The sequence below is a fragment of the Helianthus annuus genome, chromosome 16 (assembly GCF_002127325.2).
Source record: "Helianthus annuus cultivar XRQ/B chromosome 16, HanXRQr2.0-SUNRISE, whole genome shotgun sequence".
NCBI classification, from domain to species: Eukaryota; Viridiplantae; Streptophyta; class Magnoliopsida; order Asterales; family Asteraceae; genus Helianthus; species Helianthus annuus.
Window position 1 is genome coordinate 8,414,168 of NC_035448.2, and position 21,276 is coordinate 8,435,443.

Here is a 21,276-nt window from a genome sequence, read left to right on the forward strand (position 1 = left end):
TGTGGACATACATACTGATGATGGCCACATTTTTAATGTTTGTTTAACCTACTCTAAAGGAAATTTGTTCCTTTTTCATGGATGGTCCAATGTAACACAACATTTGGGACTATCCGAAGGATGTTTTATAGTATTCAACCCCATCGATTGTACTACGTTTAAATTAACCCATTTCATTGATGGTGTTAGTGGTAGCTCTTTTTGGACATATCTCCTACCTACATCATCGCATTTTTATGTAAGTTATCATTTACTTTTAAGCATCTTAAGCTATTTCTGTTTATCTTTATTGATATTAAAAATAGTTATCTTATATGATTTAATTATCGTTTTTATAGGTAATACCCGAAGTTATCCTGCCGGAAACCTTTTCTACATCCATTGATTTAATATCCACTATAATGATAAACAACAATCCGTTTCATGTTAGGATTGAAACGGATGGCGGTAAATTCGGATTTACCGTTGGTATTGACGTTATTGTTAGTTTGTTACATTTAGAGCCTGGTTGTTTTTTGATATTTACAAAGTATTTTGGTAATGATTTTAACTTAGAAGTATTTGGAAAAAAATGTGTTGAAAAGAACTTTCTTGATGTAGACGTTGATGTGGTAAGGTTACATTTTGTTATTATATGTTATTTATACAATTGTTAATTTAATAATGTAATATATTGTACTAAATGTGTTATTTAATTTGCAGCCTTTAGTTCCTCCTATTGATGCTGTGAATGAAATTTATGAACAACCACATAGTTGTGTGTATCGGTTTTCCCGTACCGTTGGTACCGATTTTGTAAGATATAATAATATCTTTTGTAATTAGATTCATTTCATTATTTAAAATCCGTATTTGTTTTTTATTAATTATGTTTTGTTAACAATACAGATCCTTCCCGATCGTGTCTCTGAAATGGCCAAACTTAATATTTGTTTGAAAGATATAAACGTCAGACTTTTGAATCTGGAACCTCCAGTTCAGTTTACCAATGGTACAAGACGTGAAAGGACACATAATGGTTTTCGATATGCGTTAAGGCGATGGTCTAAGTTCATGAAAACTGCTGGAATTAAGGTCCGTGACACCGTTGACTATTGTTTTGACGAAAATGATCAAGTGCTAAGTGTTGAAAAGGTTGTACCTTACGTTAGTGGTCGTATTTAGTTATTTGACTCTTTCGATGTTGTTTTTTCCTTTAACATTAGTATATATTTTTACTTTTTACGGTTTTTTGTTTTTCAACATTGTTATGGTTTTCAATATGAAGATATTACATGTTGGTTTACGTTATGTTTGAGCTATTAAGGAAGTGAGCTATACACAAAGGATATGTCAAATACGGTTTAGATGATACATGTTCAAGGTATTAAGAAAAACTCTCTGACGAATTAGCAACCATTTTTAGGGTTTTGCTTAAAAGATGGATGTGTCGGTGATGTTGTCGAGGAGTGTCCGGGAATGCTTAGTGATAGCATTTTCTTATACTCCTCGACAATGTCACCGACCCCTCTTAAAAACTCCATCAAAACTCTCACACCGGTTGCTTCTTCAACAGAGGGTTTTTTTTTTTTTTTTTTTTTGTTAACTGAACCTGTATCATCTTAACTTTTTTGACTGACCGTGTATTGTTATTACATCAAGACTCAATTAAGATTAATTTCTTAATTAAAGTTGATCCGAATCACTTTTCATCACCACATCTCATCTCATTTTTATGTAAGTCATTTATTTAATTTATCTATCTTAAAGCCTTTATTTAGCTCTTTATTTATATTAAAACTAAAGTTATAAGTTGTTTTGTTGTTTATCTTACAGGTCATACGTTAATTTATCAACCCCGGTAACCTTTCGTATTGACGTTATACAATCATTGATCTAATATACACGATATCGATATCCAACAAAACCTTTGACGTTAGGATTGAAACGGCTAATGGTAAATGCATTTTTACGTTTGATATTGATGGTATTAGCTACTAAATCTTTTATCCGCTGTTATACATAGTGTTGGTTGTAATCGATCTTTATTTTTATTTCTTAGTATAGGTAGTGGATATAGTATAATTGTTAGAATTATTACTATTAGTATAGGTTGTTTAGGTACTATAGTTTCTATTTGCAGTTGTTATTTCGTCCAGATGAATTATGAATGGATGTCATTATTTGTTTTTTTGGTCGCACACACTATTGTATATAATTTTGGAAACTGTTCAATCATATATTTTTATTTTAAAAACAAAATATGTCCTTCCTTTTAATGATTTTCAGAATTAAGGAAACTGGTCAACCATAATTCTTTATTTTACGGTTTTTTTTTTAATTTAGTAAAGGTTGACTATTTATAATTAAAATTCAAAAATTCGTTTCCAAAAGTATTTTGTGTCTTTTGTTATAAATAAGTCTAATTACTTATGTTTCATACAACCCAGCTACGGACTTGGTATAATTTGACTGCATTACTTCTGGTAAGAGTTTGCAGAGTTACAATACATTTCACATGGTTATTGTTTTTATTATATAACAAATTATGTTCTTTACAAACCTGTCTTAATTGATTTATATATTAAATGTCTATAATGTGATGTTATTTTATTTTTTGATTTCAGGAATGGAACAGGCAGCTATAACGCTTCTAAATAATGTTGATCTTAATGTTGATGATTACACTATAAGAATCCGTATTGTTCGGCTATGGACAAGACCTTCTTTCAACAATCCTAGGAAGGTTTATTGCTACGACATGATATTCATGGATCAGGAGGTTTTCTTATTGTTTGAATCACATCATATTTTATTATGATTCTAACGTGTTATTATGTTTTATGAATTTTTATTTATACAATGTCTTGGTGTAGGGCACCAAAATGCAGGCTTTCGTGTTACAAAAAAAACACTACTGCTTACGAGCATTTGCTGAAAGAAAATCAGTGTTTAACTATTCGTAATCCTTCTCTTGGAGAAAACCGTCAGAAAGTGAAATACGTTCATAGTTCGTTCAAGATAAATCTAAATGAGAACACCATTGTCGAGCAATCTGCCGAACCTGTTGGTGCTGAATGGGGATTTGATTTTTCTCCATTTGAGTCAGTTGTTGAAGACCCTGATAATGACGGCAAGTCATTCAAAAGCCCTATTGGTACGTTTTAACAAAATGTTTTATTACATAATTAATATTAAATCTTTTTTAGATTTGACGTTGTTTTAATTATAGTTCTGTTTGTACATTATGTAGACGTTATCGGTTTTGTGGTGAAGTGTCTTCCGTCAGAGGAGAAGACTGAAAATAATAACGGGAAAGATGAGAAGAAGGCTACCTTTATTCTGGAGGATTTGCAGTACCGTCTACTACATACATAAGTTTAATTCGCTTTATTAAATATTTTTTTGTTTACACCTTCTAACCAAACTCTATAAACTGTTTGTTGTAGACACCAGCAGATTTACGTTACTCTGTGGGGGGTTTATGCTGATCAGATTATTGAATTTCAAAGAGAACATAAGGATGAAAAAAATGTTGTTGTGGTTGTTCAGTTTGGCAAGTACCGTTTTTGGGGAGGTATTTTTTTATATTGATTGTCAATTTAAAAAAAACTTCATATTAAATTGTTGAACTATATGTTTTTTTATACTTTCATATAACTGTACAGGAAATTTGTTCGTATCCAATTTGTATACTGTAACTCGAGTGTTCATAAACACTGAAATTCCCGAGATTTTGGAATTTAAAAGAAGGCATGTAATCTTATTACGATTTTGTTTTATAGTCTACTTTATGTACATATTAGTCTAAAAATGGCATTATTTCTGTACAGTTTCCTTGCTCAGATGAATACGTCAACGTCTTCCGGTTACTCTGGTTTGAGTTCCCCTGTTATGAAGTCAATGGCTGAGGAGTATCTTTCTGATATTTCCTTCAGTACAATTGGAGCATTAACCGGAATATCAGAAGTAATATTACGTTTAATAGTATTTTATTGATATACCCTTTATTTTAGAAAATTCCTGTAATTCACTTAAATACAAATATGTATGCAGGAAAAGTTTGTTATTATACTTGGAACAATTAAAAGCTTTGCTTCAGAAGACTCATGGTTTTACAATGCATGTAAAACTTGCAACAAAAAGGTTTTTACCAACACTATTTCCAAGGCCAAGGAAGATTGTAGCGAAGGATATGATGAAGTAACTGTCTTGGAATGCCAAACTGATCGGTGCAATAAAAGGACAGTTGTCTCTGTTCCCAGGTGAAATTACTTGAATCAGTTGTTGCTATATTATAAAACATACTGATTATTAACACCATCTTATTTTGTTAATTTTTTAGGATAAAACTGCTTATTCGTGTTCAGGATTGTACCGGGATTGTTACTTTGACGTTGTTTGAACGTGAAGTTGTTAAACTCCTAAATGTTAACGCAAACCAACTTTTGGATAATAACATGGAGGTAAGTTATGGTATCCAAATATAAGTTGTTAAACTCCTAAATGTTAATTTCTTTATACGTATATATATTTTCTTATTTTCCATTACGTATCTACTACTTCTAATAAAACAAAATAATTTTTAGCCACTTGGCATTTGCTTAAACATGTTATTGCCACGTGGCATCTTATTGTTTCTCTAATTCTTCCTTTGAGCGGCAATTGAAAACCCATTTTCTTTTCTTTACCTTCACAAAGCATCCGCTCTTCCACTTCAATCAAATCAGTATTTCCAAAATTATGAAATCCTTTTCATTCTCAATTTAATTTCAAATTGAAACCTCTGTATGTTACGCAATCTTGCCAAAATTATGAGATCCTTTCATTCTTCTTCTTCAAATGTATTTCAAATCCCAATCAATTTTCACAAGGAGAATTGGAAGGCGTTTCAAGATTTAAGAAGAACTGGAAGACCTAAAAGACGATTTTAACAATCATCCGTTCCTCCGCGAGTATACAAATTGAAACCTCTTTCTCCATTGATTATTGAGTTCAAAAGGTAAGTTTTTCATTCTTCAGGATTGTTTAGGGTTTTTTTTTTTTTTTTTTGCATATTTCAGCCCACAAAGAGCAGGTATGTGAGGCTATAGGTTTAATTTCATGGTAATAATTTGAGAAAATATTCGACCTTTGGGTTTCAATAGTTAGGGTTCTTCACTTTTAAAATGGGAAGATGTATAATTAAATCTAGAAAATGCTTCTTATAATTGAAGTTAAATCTATATCATTTATAGATTTTAATTTGGTTCATGTATCTTTATGATTGCTGTTAATTTTTCTGTTTTTTTTTAACGAGGTATTCATGATCATTGTCAACTATCATTAAAAGTGCATTGTATCCCCTATGATTGGTGTTAATTTTTTTAATTTTTCCAATTTTAGTGAGAAAATAAGTTGTTATAGGTCATGGAGATACGATACGTTTTTAATCATGCTATGCGTATGGTTGATTCTTATAGACAATAGAAATTACTTGATGAGTGATTGATGGTGGGATTTTAGAGAAAAGCATCTAATCAGTTTTTTGGTCGTTTATTTAAAAGGGATAACCTTTATTAAATCTGTTAGTGCTTTGAATTTTGAGATAAATTCTAAGACTTTGTGAAAGTTGTATTAAGGAAATTGTTGGAATAGTTGGTTGTAAAGTGTTGTTCACAACCATACTTGAATATGCTATTAATTGCAAGGCTTTCAAAAGAGATACCCTAAGCTAAACCAGAGCCGGAAATGGAAAAATAATAAAAAAGATCTAAATCATATTATCATATACTATGGCTTAGATGTTGTACTGTACCATTTAGAATGTTCAGTTCCTAATCGGACTCAAACAGTGGGTCTAGAGATTCCTGTTACATACTGAGGTCTTCGTATGGATGCTCAATTGAGAATGCATATGATATGCAATGCTAAAGTATAACATCAGACATTTTACTTTTTGAGTTGAATTGCATTTTAGTATAAAAAAGGAAAGGATTATGAATATCATTGAAGGAGCGTACTAATCTTTTGACAGTTAGATGGTTGATTTGACGTCTCCGGAGATGGTGGCCAGGGCTCCGATGGTGATTCCTGTGATTACAGAAGGGCCCTCCGAAGATGTATGATTTCCGAATCCACATGGTATATTAGTTCGTGTTTGGTTTTCGTTTTCGTGTAGAACAAGTACGTTATATAATCTTCAACACATGCTTCAAACTTTTCGCATTTTATAGGTGTCGTTTCTACATGTTCGTATGAAAACGGGTCAATTGGTCCAATTGTATGAACGGGTCAAACTACAGTGTATTCAAATGCTTACGATAAATTTTTTTTAAAAGGCTTATGTTATCATTTCGCTAATATGGTACTGGCCCAGGGTAAACCTGACCTGTTTGCCCTGCTGCTTATAATGTTTAACTGTTTCAACTTCTAACCTTTCACCCATCTCTCTCCTATTTTGCCCCCTATGTCAACTACAAAACCATACTTTTGTAGCACTTGGACTATATTGTTTTTTGCTGTTTGAATATTGACGCTTACTTTGTTCTGGTTGTTTACAATTTATATTATGTGTATCCATTGGTATATGGAGAAGATGTGAATGTGGGTCCATTTTTCTAATCATTTACTGAATATGTTGTTATTTGTTTCAACAGTATGCCATCAGGGCTTCCATAGATGCCTTGGACTCTGTACCCATGGCTCTTGAAGAGAATAGTGGTCTCCAACCCATGGAAACACTATCTGCAATGAAAGCACAACAAATTAAGGTATTTATGATAGTGGTTAGTAGCATGGTGTTGTAGAGGGGCAAATGGGCGTTTCGGGTAATGACAAAGCATATAAAGTTTTGAGTGTGGATCAAATTAGTTGATTTTTAAATACGTAGAAAATATTTTGGAAACTTCATGTTGTAAGTTTTGTAGGATAGAAGGTTAAGAGACCATCCATGAAAAAGAACACTACAAGATGATCAAACACTGGCGCCCCCTTGGGGCTACATAAACCAAATAAATCAAGGGAGATGGACTGTTTTCAAATAACCACTATAGCTAAAATAGGCGAATAAGGCAAGTTTGTTCGTATTTATAGTCTTTATCTTTTGAAATCATAGTAACTAATCCTAATATCTCTTAGGACTTAGGATATAAGGAATCTATTAACCATATAATATTGTAGACTGAAGCTTAAATCATTTTCTTTCTACAGTTGGCCTACAAAAGATATCGACACTATTGCATTCTACCATTGGCTACACAAGTTGACAAGCAGCCATGGGTCAAAACAACAAAGCAGCGGCTAGCGGCTTTATATTTAGTTTATTACTATCTTACAAGACAACTAATTTCATGTAATGAAAAAAGTTACGCGCCAGGAATTAAAAAGTTTGTTTGATGTCACACACTATAACACGTGTTGACGATGTTTAGACCTTCGTAGCTCGCGCCGCAACTTGTGCAGGTCAAACCGTGCAAAATTCAGAACGTCTTTATAAAAAGTTCACCCTTAGGTCAGTTTCTATAACTCCATATAAGTTCCTTCAATTTAATAGGTTTTGTTTTGCTTTGAAATATGTACAGCCGCTTCAACAAACCATGATCTCCAAACCCAATACGTCTAAATTCGATGTAAAGGTATTTGATTTTAAAAGATTTGAAATCTTTCCACATATGTATGTTGGGTGCCAAACCATTATCTCTATATAAATTATAAGAAGATGAATAGTGGGTGTTTTTGTCCTTTAGTCTATTTCATCATTTAGCGTAAACTTTCACCTGCAACCCATACATTTGCAACCCATGAAGTTTAGTCATTGTATTTTTTAACCAAATTACTTTTCTACCCTAAATAGTTCTTTAACGAACACGCTAATACTGTTTTTAGACATATTTTTTTAACTTTTTTTTTCTTTTCTATAACGAGTGTGGAAAATGTTTTTTTAGTGTTCTTTTAACAATGCACCGATACTCTTTTGAACATATTTTTTTAACGTTTCTATTTCTTTAATATAATGACCGAAATCGGCTGAGTTTCTATCGTTTTTTTGTCGTTTACCTATTTTACCTTTGTTATTTACTATATTGTTTTGTCTTCTCTTATTATTTTGATGTTCAGAGCCGAGTTACGACACAAATAGCATAACACATTTAGATATCATTTCATTTAATTTTACAAATTTATTTATCGGTTGTCGCGGGTTCTTGCTAACTTAAATGTGGTAATTAACTTCATTAGACTTACATGTTAATTAACTTGCTATATTTTTCTAATTTCGTCTTTAGCATAAATCTTTATTTTACTGTTTCGTATTTGGTGCTCTATGTTGTTGTCATCTATCTGGCTTACGGGATCAAATCGTATACTCTTACCCGTACCACTACCGTTTTAGTTAGCCTATCTATCTACTTCTTTCATTGGCATTAGTATTTGTTGGCGTGATTATATGACATGGAATATGTGATAACTGCAATCCTCTTTATTGTTTTATTTAGGTACTTTCTGTCATGTCTGAGAATATGGATTAATTATGAAGGTACATGAGAAAGGATAAGATACCATACGTTCTGCCACTTATATCAAATATGATGAAAACAGAGGTATGGATTTCTACAACTTATATCACTTTTGAGTAACTATATATGTAACACCCCCAAAATTCTACCTGCGGAAACCCCGCAAGGCGTGTTACGCATCAGAGTTCGAGCCACCAATCACATTGAACCAATGATAAATATTTAAATAAGTCAGGACATTAATTACTAAAATGAGATGTCAACATGATATCAATTCTCAAAAGTTGTGTAGCGGAAGCATGTAATCGTTTCATAATAATAATCAAATCAATGTATTGTTTATAAGTGAATCCCAAAAGTCTCGATCCATGACCACTCCAGCACTTCCAGATAGCAAGTCCATGCTCCAAACGTTAATGACCTACAAGCATGCAAACAAGTGTGTCAGACTACGCTGGTGAGTTCAAAGTGTTGCTTACGCGTTGTATTACCAGATATATGTTAATGTGATTCAATGTTGTGTTACGATGTTGCTCATGTTAGATACCCTAGGGAGTGTGCCCATGTGTATCCGGGGAGTGGGTACCCCTTAACGACCGTTTGCTATGTTGCCTTCGTTAGATACCCTAGGGAGAGTGCCCATATGTATCCGAGGAGTGTGCCTCTAACAACCATAGCCATACCCAGATAATTAGTTCACGCCCGTCCTTACGGCCCGGTGTGAGGTTTCCCACCTAATAGCGCTATCAACTAATCACCCCCATTGCCCTCCAGGCAATAACCAAAACCGATTAAGTTGTTTACCCAATTGTTTCCCTTACAAATGCTTACCCGTTGTCCCAAACCACCGGGACGCATGCTTGAGAAAATGCAATGAACTCACCTTGATTTGCTCGGCAGATAAATTATTTGTCCGTATACTCTATTCAATCACGTCCTATCCAAGGTATTACAACTAATCAGATTCACATACCCTTAATCACGTATTTCAAGTAACACATAGGTCACATTTCGTATAACCACACATACTTGATCAAATTCCATGAACAGTATCATATATTTGGATTTTAACTCTTCCACTAACTACATATTTGTATTGTCACATTCACGAATCATAATTCCTAATAATACGCACATTACATGATATGTTCACGACTTGCTCTAAGTTACGACCCAAAACAATTGTCATGCCGTTCTAGTACTACCGATATACTACCCGGCCCATTGTTATTAACCCATCATTAAAGCAAATAATCCAGCCCACTGGTGCATCCCCAAATAAAAGTCGCAGACCATAATTTAGTGATTTAGCCATATAGTATGGTCTAGTTTTTAAGAAACTAATTTACATATGTTGTTCCCCAAATTTCTATGCGGCCCATTAAATTAAATACAAATACAATTCACAAATTTTTATTTTATTTATTTATTTATTTATCTTATATACAAGTTACATAGTGCATAGGAAAACCAAGTCAATCAATTTAATAAAGGCACATATGAATCTAACAGTTAATCATGTTTCATGGCCGATAACTATTTCACATTAAATTCTATTGGACCAACATTGTTTGGTGACACTAATATGTATAGGGCTGCCAACCTAGCCACTAGCCTATATGTTGAATGGTCCACTCAACTATTATAATTTACTAAAGTTTGACTATGACAGAATCTATATTACCTGATTGGACCGATTGGTTTGGTGGGTTTGTTTTCTTTAAATCTTGATTTTTGAATCAATTCATGCTTAACTCACTGGCCGACAAAACTGATTATATTTCATGTGACAGGATCTAGCAAAATACAAGAAATCACATGCAATCCTATTCTCTATACTTCTGTAATCATTCATAACCTCAATAACCTATTATTATAAGAATATTATTACTATTCTATTGTTAGTTATCCTTAACATACGATCAGAAAAAAAATAACTCAATCATGTAATAATCATACCATATATCGGCGTAAGCGTAACAACCAAATAGCATGTATCAAGAACTAAGAATACATCAAGAATTGAATAAGGATGATCGACTAACCAGGAACTTGAGACACGAAGGGTGATCCCTAAAAGAAAAGGTTTCGATGGAGGTGGGGAAGGGTATCAGCTGTCGTCCGTATTCTTGGGAGAAGGGTAGGGTTTCTTCAGTTTGAGTTTTGTGATAACTAACCATGATACGTACTCTATATACATAACATGCGGACCAGGGCTTGGGCCGAATTGGTTTAAGTTAATTGGTTTAAGATGTGAAGTTAAAGTGTTTGTGTGGGCTCAGTAGTTGTGGGCTTAATCAGTTCAGCCGGACTCAAGCCCACAAGCTGAAATGTGCGTGAATGTGTGTGTGTGGCCCATAAAACTCGTAGCCCATAAATCAAACGGTGGCCCAGTGTCGTGTGCGGTTCCTAAACCTAACACTTAACAAGATCCAACCATGCCAAGTTACAATCAAATAGATCCACATTCACCAAATTAATCATAGCAAGAAGTTATCAAGTTTAACATAACGAAAGCGTGGAAGGAGATAATTATGAACAGTTAAAATCATAAGAGCAATAGTACAAACTTGAAAGTTCGGGTTGTCACATCATCCCCAACTTGAAAGAAATTTCGTCCCGAAATTTGACAAGTAAGAACTGAGGAGTGAAGTGAGGAAATTAGGATTATTGCGGATTTTGCTCGGGTGTCACATCCTCCCCATGTTACAGAAATTTCGTCCTCGAAATTTAGGCTATATTATACTCTAGGCTCCAATTATGAGTTTGTCGATAATTCACTAAACACGTAGTTAAATACGGTTTCACGAAAGTTCACTAAATAATATAAAAGTCATATAGCATATAAAGTCAGATAACATATAAATTCACATAAATTATATTTCTTTATTTGTTCAGGAATAGTGTTCTAATTGTCCATCAACGTTCGAGTACAACCCATGTGTAATTCCGTAATTCCCCGAATTACCGTTATGTGAGTGTTATGCATGAATGAGCGTTTGAGGTAATAGAGTTTGTGTTAATTGTGTTAAACTAAAAATGTCTTGCTCCTAAGTAGAAACACACGTTGAGTTAATAGGAGCTTGATAATGAAGAATGTTGTGACAAGTTATGCTAAGCTCAAGAGATGCTCACAAAAGTTGAAATACGAGTGTGTCATACATCTGTATGGCATTGCCTGATGCATTTAACATGTGCGACCGGGGGGGGGGGTTGTTGCACTAAATATAACTTGGGTGAGCTATACGCCTTCGAATTTGGGGACTTGCCAAAAAGGCAGTGTTTAGTTATCATGGATGTTGTATATTGAGTAGCCAGCACTTCACGAAACAAGTGTATCTAATGTATATCTGGAGCTTACCAGAATTGAGGCGAATGTCGTACATCATAAACGAAGGGTCGACGAGATAAACCGAACTGGAAATGTGTTAAGGTAGTTTGTTACAGGCTAAAATGCTCAACCTTCAAATCACGTGTGTCGGGTGCACCACCAAGATTTTCTCGAAGCAAAATATGTGAATGTGATAAAGTGAGTGCAAGAGATATATGTTTATATATGGTATCGCTATCGGCGATCAGAACTGGTGCAGTCACCCCTATCGAAGATCAAAGGTGATGCCATCGTATGTAAGAATTCGAGAAAGAAAATATAATTTCTTGGAACAGGTGATTCAAGCAATTCAATCAATCGATTGAATGAAAACTCAAGTTAGGCATTAATCCCTAATTCAGACGGGTATCATCTTGACTCGTTCGTTCAGAGGGAAAAGAGATTTTCAGTTGATATTGTTCGTGATATTTTGGTCGCAGTTGGTTGTAGTAGATGACCAGCCTTCGGTCAAAGGGAGATAAGCATGGAACAAAGAGGTCGATGAAGCTATACATGAGTATGGTGCTTTCACACAAGAGGGAATTTTGACCTTGGCATACCTTACGTAAGTAATAATTTTATTTTTATGTTATTGCACATTGATGATCTTAAGTATGACTCATTCCTCGAGTGACGTTCGTAGAGAGTGATTTAGCCAAGCGAGGATTAGCGTATAACAGGGCTATGCAAGAACTATGGTATTCATTTTAGCACAACAAGATAAGACGCGAAGAATATACCAAAACGCGGTTATCATCAATCTGTTCCATCTAATTGTTTTAGGATCATGAGTAAAGTAGCAAATCCGATGATGATGGTGTAGTTGGTTGCACACACAAGCGGTGTAAGTAGAAATAAGGTGACACTACCGGTCATTGGAAGCGTTACATTGAGGGTGTTGACACAATAAGAATTATGTTGAAGAGTAACGGTTGGTCGAATTCATAGTGATCCGGTTTAATCGGAGCGTTTTCCACAGTCATCGAGCCTGTCGTATGCGAATAAGAATGGTTTACTAAAATCTATGTACGAAATTGAGTGTGTAATTAGTCGAACATGTATGAAGCCAACTTTGAGGGGTTGAACTAAGGCGTGTGTATTAGGAACATCAAGTACGTCACCAAAAGGTTTCATTACAAGGACACGAAAGTATTTTCGAAATGATATGGTCATAAAATAATACACAACCATCCTCAGAGTACAAGAAGTGATCGCTACGTATCAAAAGAAGAGTTTATCAGGTTATTTTTAAACTAGAGCACAATGTTATAGGAGTTTATGTGTAGACAATCGAGAATGTAGTGTGACCATGATAATGGAATGATAGGTTTATCTATATCAAGAACAGTATCTAACTGTCACCTTGAACGGTAAGCGTCGGCCAAGGCAAGGGCTAAGGGATAGACTAGTTTAGAGAGGAAAACTGTTATGTAATAGCAATTCTAGCAATACAAGGAGTAAGATTATTGTTTATGTCATCATGTTTATCCGGGAGTTGATTAACTTATACCTCCGTTCTCCGTTGTCCCTCATAGTTCTATATGAGAGAAGGGAACAATCTTAAGGGTCGAAATGGGGTAAAAGTCGAGTATCACATTGAAATCTACAAACTACCAAGTTTACACACAATAGGGCAGAACCCTTCTCACGCTCGATAAGCCTCACTGGGACTTGCATGCACCCCGCGTTATTATTAAGTGTGCACCCATAATAATAAGGCGATTTGCATGTTCATCTCAGAGCCTCTTAGCTTACGCTCGAAGTTTCCCCCGTTCAAACAACACAACAGATGGTATCACAAGTTTATAGTTCGTATGAGTCAAAAAGTAGTGTCACACTATTAGGTCACTATGGTGTTAAATGTTTCAGTTCATGTGTGCTGTGAGTGTGTGACTGCTAAGCAAGTAATGCAATGAGTGAGAGAGACGAACCTTGCAATCTGGTGCTGAGTGTCATGATCGATTCTCGAAGTTGTTCGGTTATAGTCTGGTTTTACAAAACGTTTTAAAACCTAGTTCACTATAACCAGTGGCTCTGATACCAACTGTAACACCCCCAAAATTCCACCTGCGGAAACCCCGCAAGGCGTGTTACACATCAGAGTTCGAGCCACCAATCACATTGAACCAATGATAAATATTTAAATAAGTCAGGACATTAATTACTAAAATGAGATGTCAACATGATATCAATTCTCAAAAGTTGTGTAGCGGAAGCATGTAATCGTTTCATAATAATAATCAAATCAATGTATTGTTTATAAGTGAATCCCAAAAGTCTCGATCCATGACCACTCCAGCACTTCCAGATAGCAAGTCCATGCTCCAAACGTTAATGACCTACAAGCATGCAAACAAGTGTGTCAGACTACGCTGGTGAGTTCAAAGTGTTGCTTACGCGTTGTATTACCAGATATATGTTAATGTGATTCAATGTTGTGTTACGATGTTGCTCATGTTAGATACCCTAGGGAGTGTGCCCATGTGTATCCGGGGAGTGGGTACCCCTTAACGACCGTTTGCTATGTTGCCTTCGTTAGATACCCTAGGGAGAGTGCCCATATGTATCCGAGGAGTGTGCCTCTAACAACCATAGCCATACCCAGATAATTAGTTCACGCCCGTCCTTACGGCCCGGTGTGAGGTTTCCCACCTAATAGCGCTATCAACTAATCACCCCCATTACCCTCCAGGCAATAACCAAAACCGATTAAGTTGTTTACCCAATTGTTTCCCTTACAAATGCTTACCCGTTGTCCCAAACCACCGGGACGCATGCTTGAGAAAATGCAATGAACTCACCTTGATTTGCTCGGCAGATAAATTATTTGTCCGTATACTCTATTCAATCACGTCCTATCCAAGGTATTACAACTAATCAGATTCACATACCCTTAATCACGTATTTCAAGTAACACATAGGTCACATTTCGTATAACCACACATACTTGATCAAATTCCATGAACAGTATCATATATTTGGATTTTAACTCTTCCACTAACTACATATTTGTATTGTCACATTCACGAATCATAATTCCTAATAATACGCACATTACATGATATGTTCACGACTTGCTCTAAGTTACGACCCAAAACAATTGTCATGCCGTTCTAGTACTACCGATATACTACCCGGCCCATTGTTATTAACCCATCATTAAAGCAAATAATCCAGCCCACTGGTGCATCCCCAAATAAAAGTCGCAGACCATAATTTAGTGATTTAGCCATATAGTATGGTCCAGTTTTTAAGAAACTAATTTACATATGTTGTTCCCCAAATTTCTATGCGGCCCATTAAATTAAATACAAATACAATTCACAAATTTTTATTTTATTTATTTATTTATTTATCTTATATACAAGTTACATAGTGCATAGGAAAACCAAGTCAATCAATTTAATAAAGGCACATATGAATCTAACAGTTAATCATGTTTCATGGCCGATAACTATTTCACATTAAATTCTATTGGACCAACATTGTTTGGTGACACTAATATGTATAGGGCTGCCAACCTAGCCACTAGCCTATATGTTGAATGGTCCACTCAACTATTATAATTTACTAAAGTTTGACTATGACAGAATCTATATTACCTGATTGGACCGATTGGTTTGGTGGGTTTGTTTTCTTTAAATCTTGATTTTTGAATCAATTCATGCTTAACTCACTGGCCGACAAAACTGATTATATTTCATGTGACAGGATCTAGCAAAATACAAGAAATCACATGCAATCCTATTCTCTATACTTCTGTAATCATTCATAACCTCAATAACCTATTATTATAAGAATATTATTACTATTCTATTGTTAGTTATCCTTAACATACGATCAGAAAAAAAATAACTCAATCATGTAATAATCATACCATATATCGGCGTAAGCGTAACAACCAAATAGCATGTATCAAGAACTAAGAATACATCAAGAATTGAATAAGGATGATCGACTAACCAGGAACTTGAGACACGAAGGGTGATCCCTAAAAGAAAAGGTTTCGATGGAGGTGGGGAAGGGTATCAGCTGTCGTCCGTATTCTTGGGAGAAGGGTAGGGTTTCTTCAGTTTGAGTTTTGTGATAACTAACCATGATACGTACTCTATATACATAACATGCGGACCAGGGCTTGGGCCGAATTGGTTTAAGTTAATTGGTTTAAGATGTGAAGTTAAAGTGTTTGTGTGGGCTCAGTAGTTGTGGGCTTAATCAGTTCAGCCGGACTCAAGCCCACAAGCTGAAATGTGCGTGAATGTGTGTGTGTGGCCCATAAAACTCGTAGCCCATAAATCAAACGGTGGCCCAGTATCGTGTGCGGTTCCTAAACCTAACACTTAACAAGATCCAACCATGCCAAGTTACAATCAAATAGATCCACATTCACCAAATTAATCATAGCAAGAAGTTATCAAGTTTAACATAACGAAAGCGTGGAAGGAGATAATTATGAACAGTTAAAATCATAAGAGCAATAGTACAAACTTGAAAGTTCGGGTTGTCACAATATATGTTCTACAAGTAGTATTTGGTTTAGGGTTTATATAATTAAGATAGGTAGCTTTTGATTGAAGATCTCAAGAATAGGGTTTTTATAATTAAGAGAGATCTGTGATTGAAACTTAAAAAAGGTAAAGACCGGTAAATAGGCGGATCAAGGTGATGGCAAAACGGGTAGCTAGGTACCGGTAAAAAAAGGTGAGTCAAGTCGGTTGACTCGACAACATTTTTTTAATTTGCTACTAAAATAAGTAGTTCATATGTTAAATATTAATAATTTTTTTTTTAATTTGGTGCTTTCATAAGTAGTTAATATGTTAATATGAATACACCGACTACTATAAAAAACTGTACTTTATTTATAGTTTCTCACAACTTTTTGTAGGTCTATGGAGATATTCATATCCATGTTTCAAATGTGGGGTTTGTCAAAGTCGCCGAAACCTACGGGGGTAGTGGTGACTGATTATTACTTTTGTAGTGGTGGTTTTATAAACTATAGTTCCATGTCGAATGAGGCATTTTTACTTGGTTAATTGAAAAGATTACTTTTTACGTAACGAATTGTTTCTTTCATTTCAAAGTTTATGTCAGTACTGTTAAATTACTAATATTAGACAAAGACAGCAAACTTATTAATAAAACAACAAATGTGGTGTATAAAGAAATTTTTAACGACTTGTGGTTTTTTTTCGTATTCATTTTTTTCAGTTCATGGTAATTTAATGTTTGCACAAGTAATAAAACGTTTCTTTCATTTCAAAGTTATGTCAACATTGTTAAATAACATAATTTACTTTTCATAACCCGTGTAACAGACGGGTACTTAAACTTAGAGGTGCCAATCACTTTCTAGGGTTGGTTTGTACCTGAAACAACCGGTTTTCACTCATGGTGAGTTGTATGTCGTGTTATCTAGAGTTAAAACAAGAGATAGTGTTAAACTGCTAATATTAGACAAAGATGAGAAGCCTATAGATAAAGCATGTCGTATGTGTGGTAACAGTTTTGGAACAATTATTACTATATATGTTTTGTTATCTTAATCTCAATTCAGACTCTTTTGTTTTTGTTTTTACTTTTTTCCTTAAAATTGCTTTCTACTAAATATTAATCATATCATGCATAGCATTAACGCATTTCGTTTACAACTTTTATCACACAATGTTCGTTAGTACCTTTACGTAGATGAATTACTTTGTATTATGTATTACTCTACCTTCATTTCTTAATGTATTTTGACAAAAGGCATGAAAACATTATAATGAAGGTTTCATATACAAAAAGTTAATGTGTAACGAACATCATGTAGATGTACTATTGGGACATGCTCAAATCTCTCAAAATATTAGGCTTAACAAATCACACTTTAACGCTTCTATGTTTAAATTATTTTATGTGTTTAGTTGGTGTTTAGCCACCCGCGAAGCTCGCGGGGTCTTAGGCTAGTCTAACTTATATATTAACTCATTTGTAACAGTTAGCAAGCGAAGGCAATTTTCCGAGTGAGCTGAGGGCATTGATAAACAGGAGGTTTGCGTTTAAGATAGCCATATGTTCGTTTAATATAAATAAGAAATTAGATGGCTACTCTGTTTCGAAGTTGACCGAAAATCCTTCTATCATCAAAGATCTTGATGCTCATTTTGATGTTTACCAGGTTCTATATGTACCCTACACGTTAACTTAAATTTTTTGTTATAGAAATCTTTTGTACCACTTATGAATAAGTATTTTTGTTTATGAATGCATACAGGCTGCTGATGATGAACCTTTAGGTCCTCATGCTTCTGATCCAACTCCAATTGTTAACGTTAACATCCAGGTTTGTTAAGCAACTTTTTTATTTCATTAAACCTGTATTATTTTTTTGTATTCAACATTTATGTCCATTTATATATTTTACCTTTTTAATTTTGTTGTACAGGATTCTGTTTCCCGTGTCGTTGATGAAGATACTCCAATGTCCAATTTGAACAACAGCATATTTACTACACCATCTGGAGCTCATATTAGTTGTTCTTCAAAGATGCTGGACAATGAGCTGAAGCGCAATTTGGAGGCGGTTTATGATGTGGATCTTTGTTCTTCTCAGTCTTCAACTAAACCGCGTCAGGGTGATTGTGAGAACAATGAAGGTTTGAAGATGAAAGCAAAGCTGGAAGATTAGTAATAACATTTATCAGTCATTTCAGTTTTTTTGAACAATTTGAGATGTTTTATTTTGGTTTGTTTATTTCGTAACATTTATTTCAGTACTTGATGTTTGGTTTCTTATGGATATTTCGTTTATTATCGTGGTATTAAAAGATGATTTGATTGCTTTAATTTTTTTTTAACTTGCGTATTCTTTATTGCATCAATTCAAACATTTTTTATTTTGTTACATGTATATTGAATAGTTTCATGGATTAAATTATTTTACATAACGAGAATAATTAATTTACTTTGTTACATAACATTTAATTTTACACAATTAGTTTTTTAAAACTATTTAATATAATTTACAAGAAACATTTTGAGATCAACGAATTTGACTAACATCATTTTTTTGTCTAAAATTCCGAAATCACATTTTATTGGTCTTAATATTCGATCATCTATTCCAACCGAGTGTAAAATAAAAGTCACCCGTTTCTATTTTATGTTACATGGCATTGTATAAACTTATATTTATATACTTTTTTAAAGAGTTAATGAAATCATAAACTGCAAATGTTATTTGATGTTATTATTGACATATTTTTAATCTACATCTACATTGGATAGTTATGATATTAACTTTTCAATGTATTTGAACTGTAATATACTTTTACAAAATTAAAAAAGATTATTTCCTTCCCTCCCTTTTTTTTAATTTTTTTTTTTAAGAATAATCTTTTACAATTTATAATACACATATTGTAACAAATATTAAACTTTGTTTCTAAAAGAACATGTTACTTGAAATGTAATAGTGATGAAATAATATTTATCCCTTATTTGATTAATGTAATTGATTAAATAACAAAAAATATTTAAAATATATGTTCTTTTAAATTTCGAAACACTAATTAATCATAAGTCTAGATGATCTAAATAAATCTTCCATAAGTTTTGCATTATTTGCTGAAATCATATATTAAAAAATTAAGGTTTCCAAAATTGATATCCACTATATGATGAAAGTCCTATAAATACCCATATTTCGTGTACTTCTTGCTCATTCAGAAATTCGTATACATAACACCTCCACTCACACGGTTAGTTACTTTTAACTGTAATATAATTGTTTAATCTTCCATTATTAATTATCAATTTTTTATACAATAACTTTTTATACTGTCATTTTTTTTTAGTTGTTCTTTCAGATTATTGGTTCTCATGGATCATATTGGGGATGACATGATATTTGAAGAGATCTTAACGAGACTACCCGCAAAGGCAGTTTGTCGTTTCAAATGTGTTTCTAAACACTGGTGTTATGAATTATCCACACCAAAGTTTGTTTTCATCCATACTCTGCGAGTTGGAAAGTCAACAAAAAATAAGCTGCTTTCCTTGAAAGAAAATTCCATAGTCGTTGACGACATAGTGTCTGGCGACTTAGGCGACGATACTATCAAAACCGTAAATTTCCCTTTGGAAGTTCATCCATCCTCTTTAAGTATTATATGTTCGTTTAATGGTCTGATTTTAGTTTCCATTAAAAGGATTCACAATGAAAGTAATGACCTGGTCCTTTGGAATCCAACGACGCGACGTTTTAAGTTAATATCGGACGACTACTTTATTCGTTATTTTGGTCGACATAACGATACGGGTGGAATGTACTTAGACGAGGACAACGACCTAAAAGTGCTTCATATTAATTGTTACTGGGACGTAGTTACTGCTCGTGTATATTCACCACGTCATGACTCATGGAGAAAATTAAACTTCTTGAACGGAACTCAATTTGCTTCAAACTTTTATTCATGGTCTTCTGGAGTGTATTCCGGGAAAACAATATATTTCATTGTTTACAATTACTGGATTCCACCTGGTGAAAGGAACATAGTTGCTTTCGATGTTATCTCTGAATCTTTCAGTTTACTTCGTTTTCCGGAGCGTATTGAAGTCAATCCTTGCCAAGTACATTTTCTAACAATTTCGAACAAGCTCCATGTCATTGTCGTTCAATATGCTGGTGAACTAATTGCAGATTTGTTCAAATTTGAAGATGATGATTGGATCAAGGTATTTTCTTTCAATAAGGCTCGCATAGTTCAACATTTGGTCCCTCAGCAAAGGACAAATGTAATTCAAGACAACAAGTGGTTGATAACCAGTATTTGTGGAGATACTGTTGAGGTTCTACTTTGCAATGATTCTTTTAACTACATCCAAAATGTTGACAGCTACAACGGACCGAAAGGCGCATTATTTTTGGAGACAATTGTTTCCCCTTCCGATTAAAAATTAGGAATTTATTTGGTACTGTTTCATCTTTTGTTACTCCAACTATCTAATTTGTTTCAAGTATCCCAAATTTTATCATTTCGTTAATTTAATAATAAAAGAGTTTTTATTATGTTTCACATTTTATTATATCCAATGAACGTGTACTTTAAATTACGTATTTTAACATTCATTGTCGTGACGGTATTCCTTATTAACAAATACCATCGTCGATTAAGATCCATCCTAATAAAATTACAAATCTTATAATAAAAAAAAATTATATCTTTTTGAAGTTTATTAATATAGATAATAGATTGTAATAAAATGTTAAGCATAAACAATAAATATGGAAAATTTTTTAAAACAATTCGTATAAAATTGATTATACAAATTAGATATATATTTCAATACAAAATATGCTTTGAATATGGAAATTATTATATTAATGTTTTGAATCTAATTATAGAAAAATGTAATTTTTGTATATAAACATTCTAACGAATTTTT

At 33.7% G+C, this 21,276-nt stretch overlaps 1 protein-coding gene and 1 long non-coding RNA gene across 2 annotated transcripts; both read left to right on the plus strand.

Annotated features, from left to right (window-relative positions):
- Positions 1-2,861: 2,861 nt before the first annotated feature.
- Positions 2,862-3,732, plus strand: LOC118488435. The gene is made up of 4 exons (XR_004884706.1): positions 2,862-3,136; positions 3,233-3,335; positions 3,429-3,556; positions 3,648-3,732. It is a non-coding gene; the product is annotated as an uncharacterized LOC118488435 (long non-coding RNA).
- Positions 3,733-4,171: 439 nt separating this feature from the next.
- Positions 4,172-18,525, plus strand: LOC110940925. Its single transcript, XM_022182494.2, has 5 exons — positions 4,172-4,244; positions 4,325-4,445; positions 17,828-18,007; positions 18,104-18,172; positions 18,275-18,525. The coding sequence occupies exons 2-5, from the start codon at positions 4,440-4,442 to the stop codon at positions 18,515-18,517; spliced, it is 498 nt and encodes a 165-aa protein (XP_022038186.2). The 5' UTR covers positions 4,172-4,244; positions 4,325-4,439; the 3' UTR covers positions 18,518-18,525.
- The last annotated feature ends 2,751 nt before the right edge of the window (positions 18,526-21,276 follow it).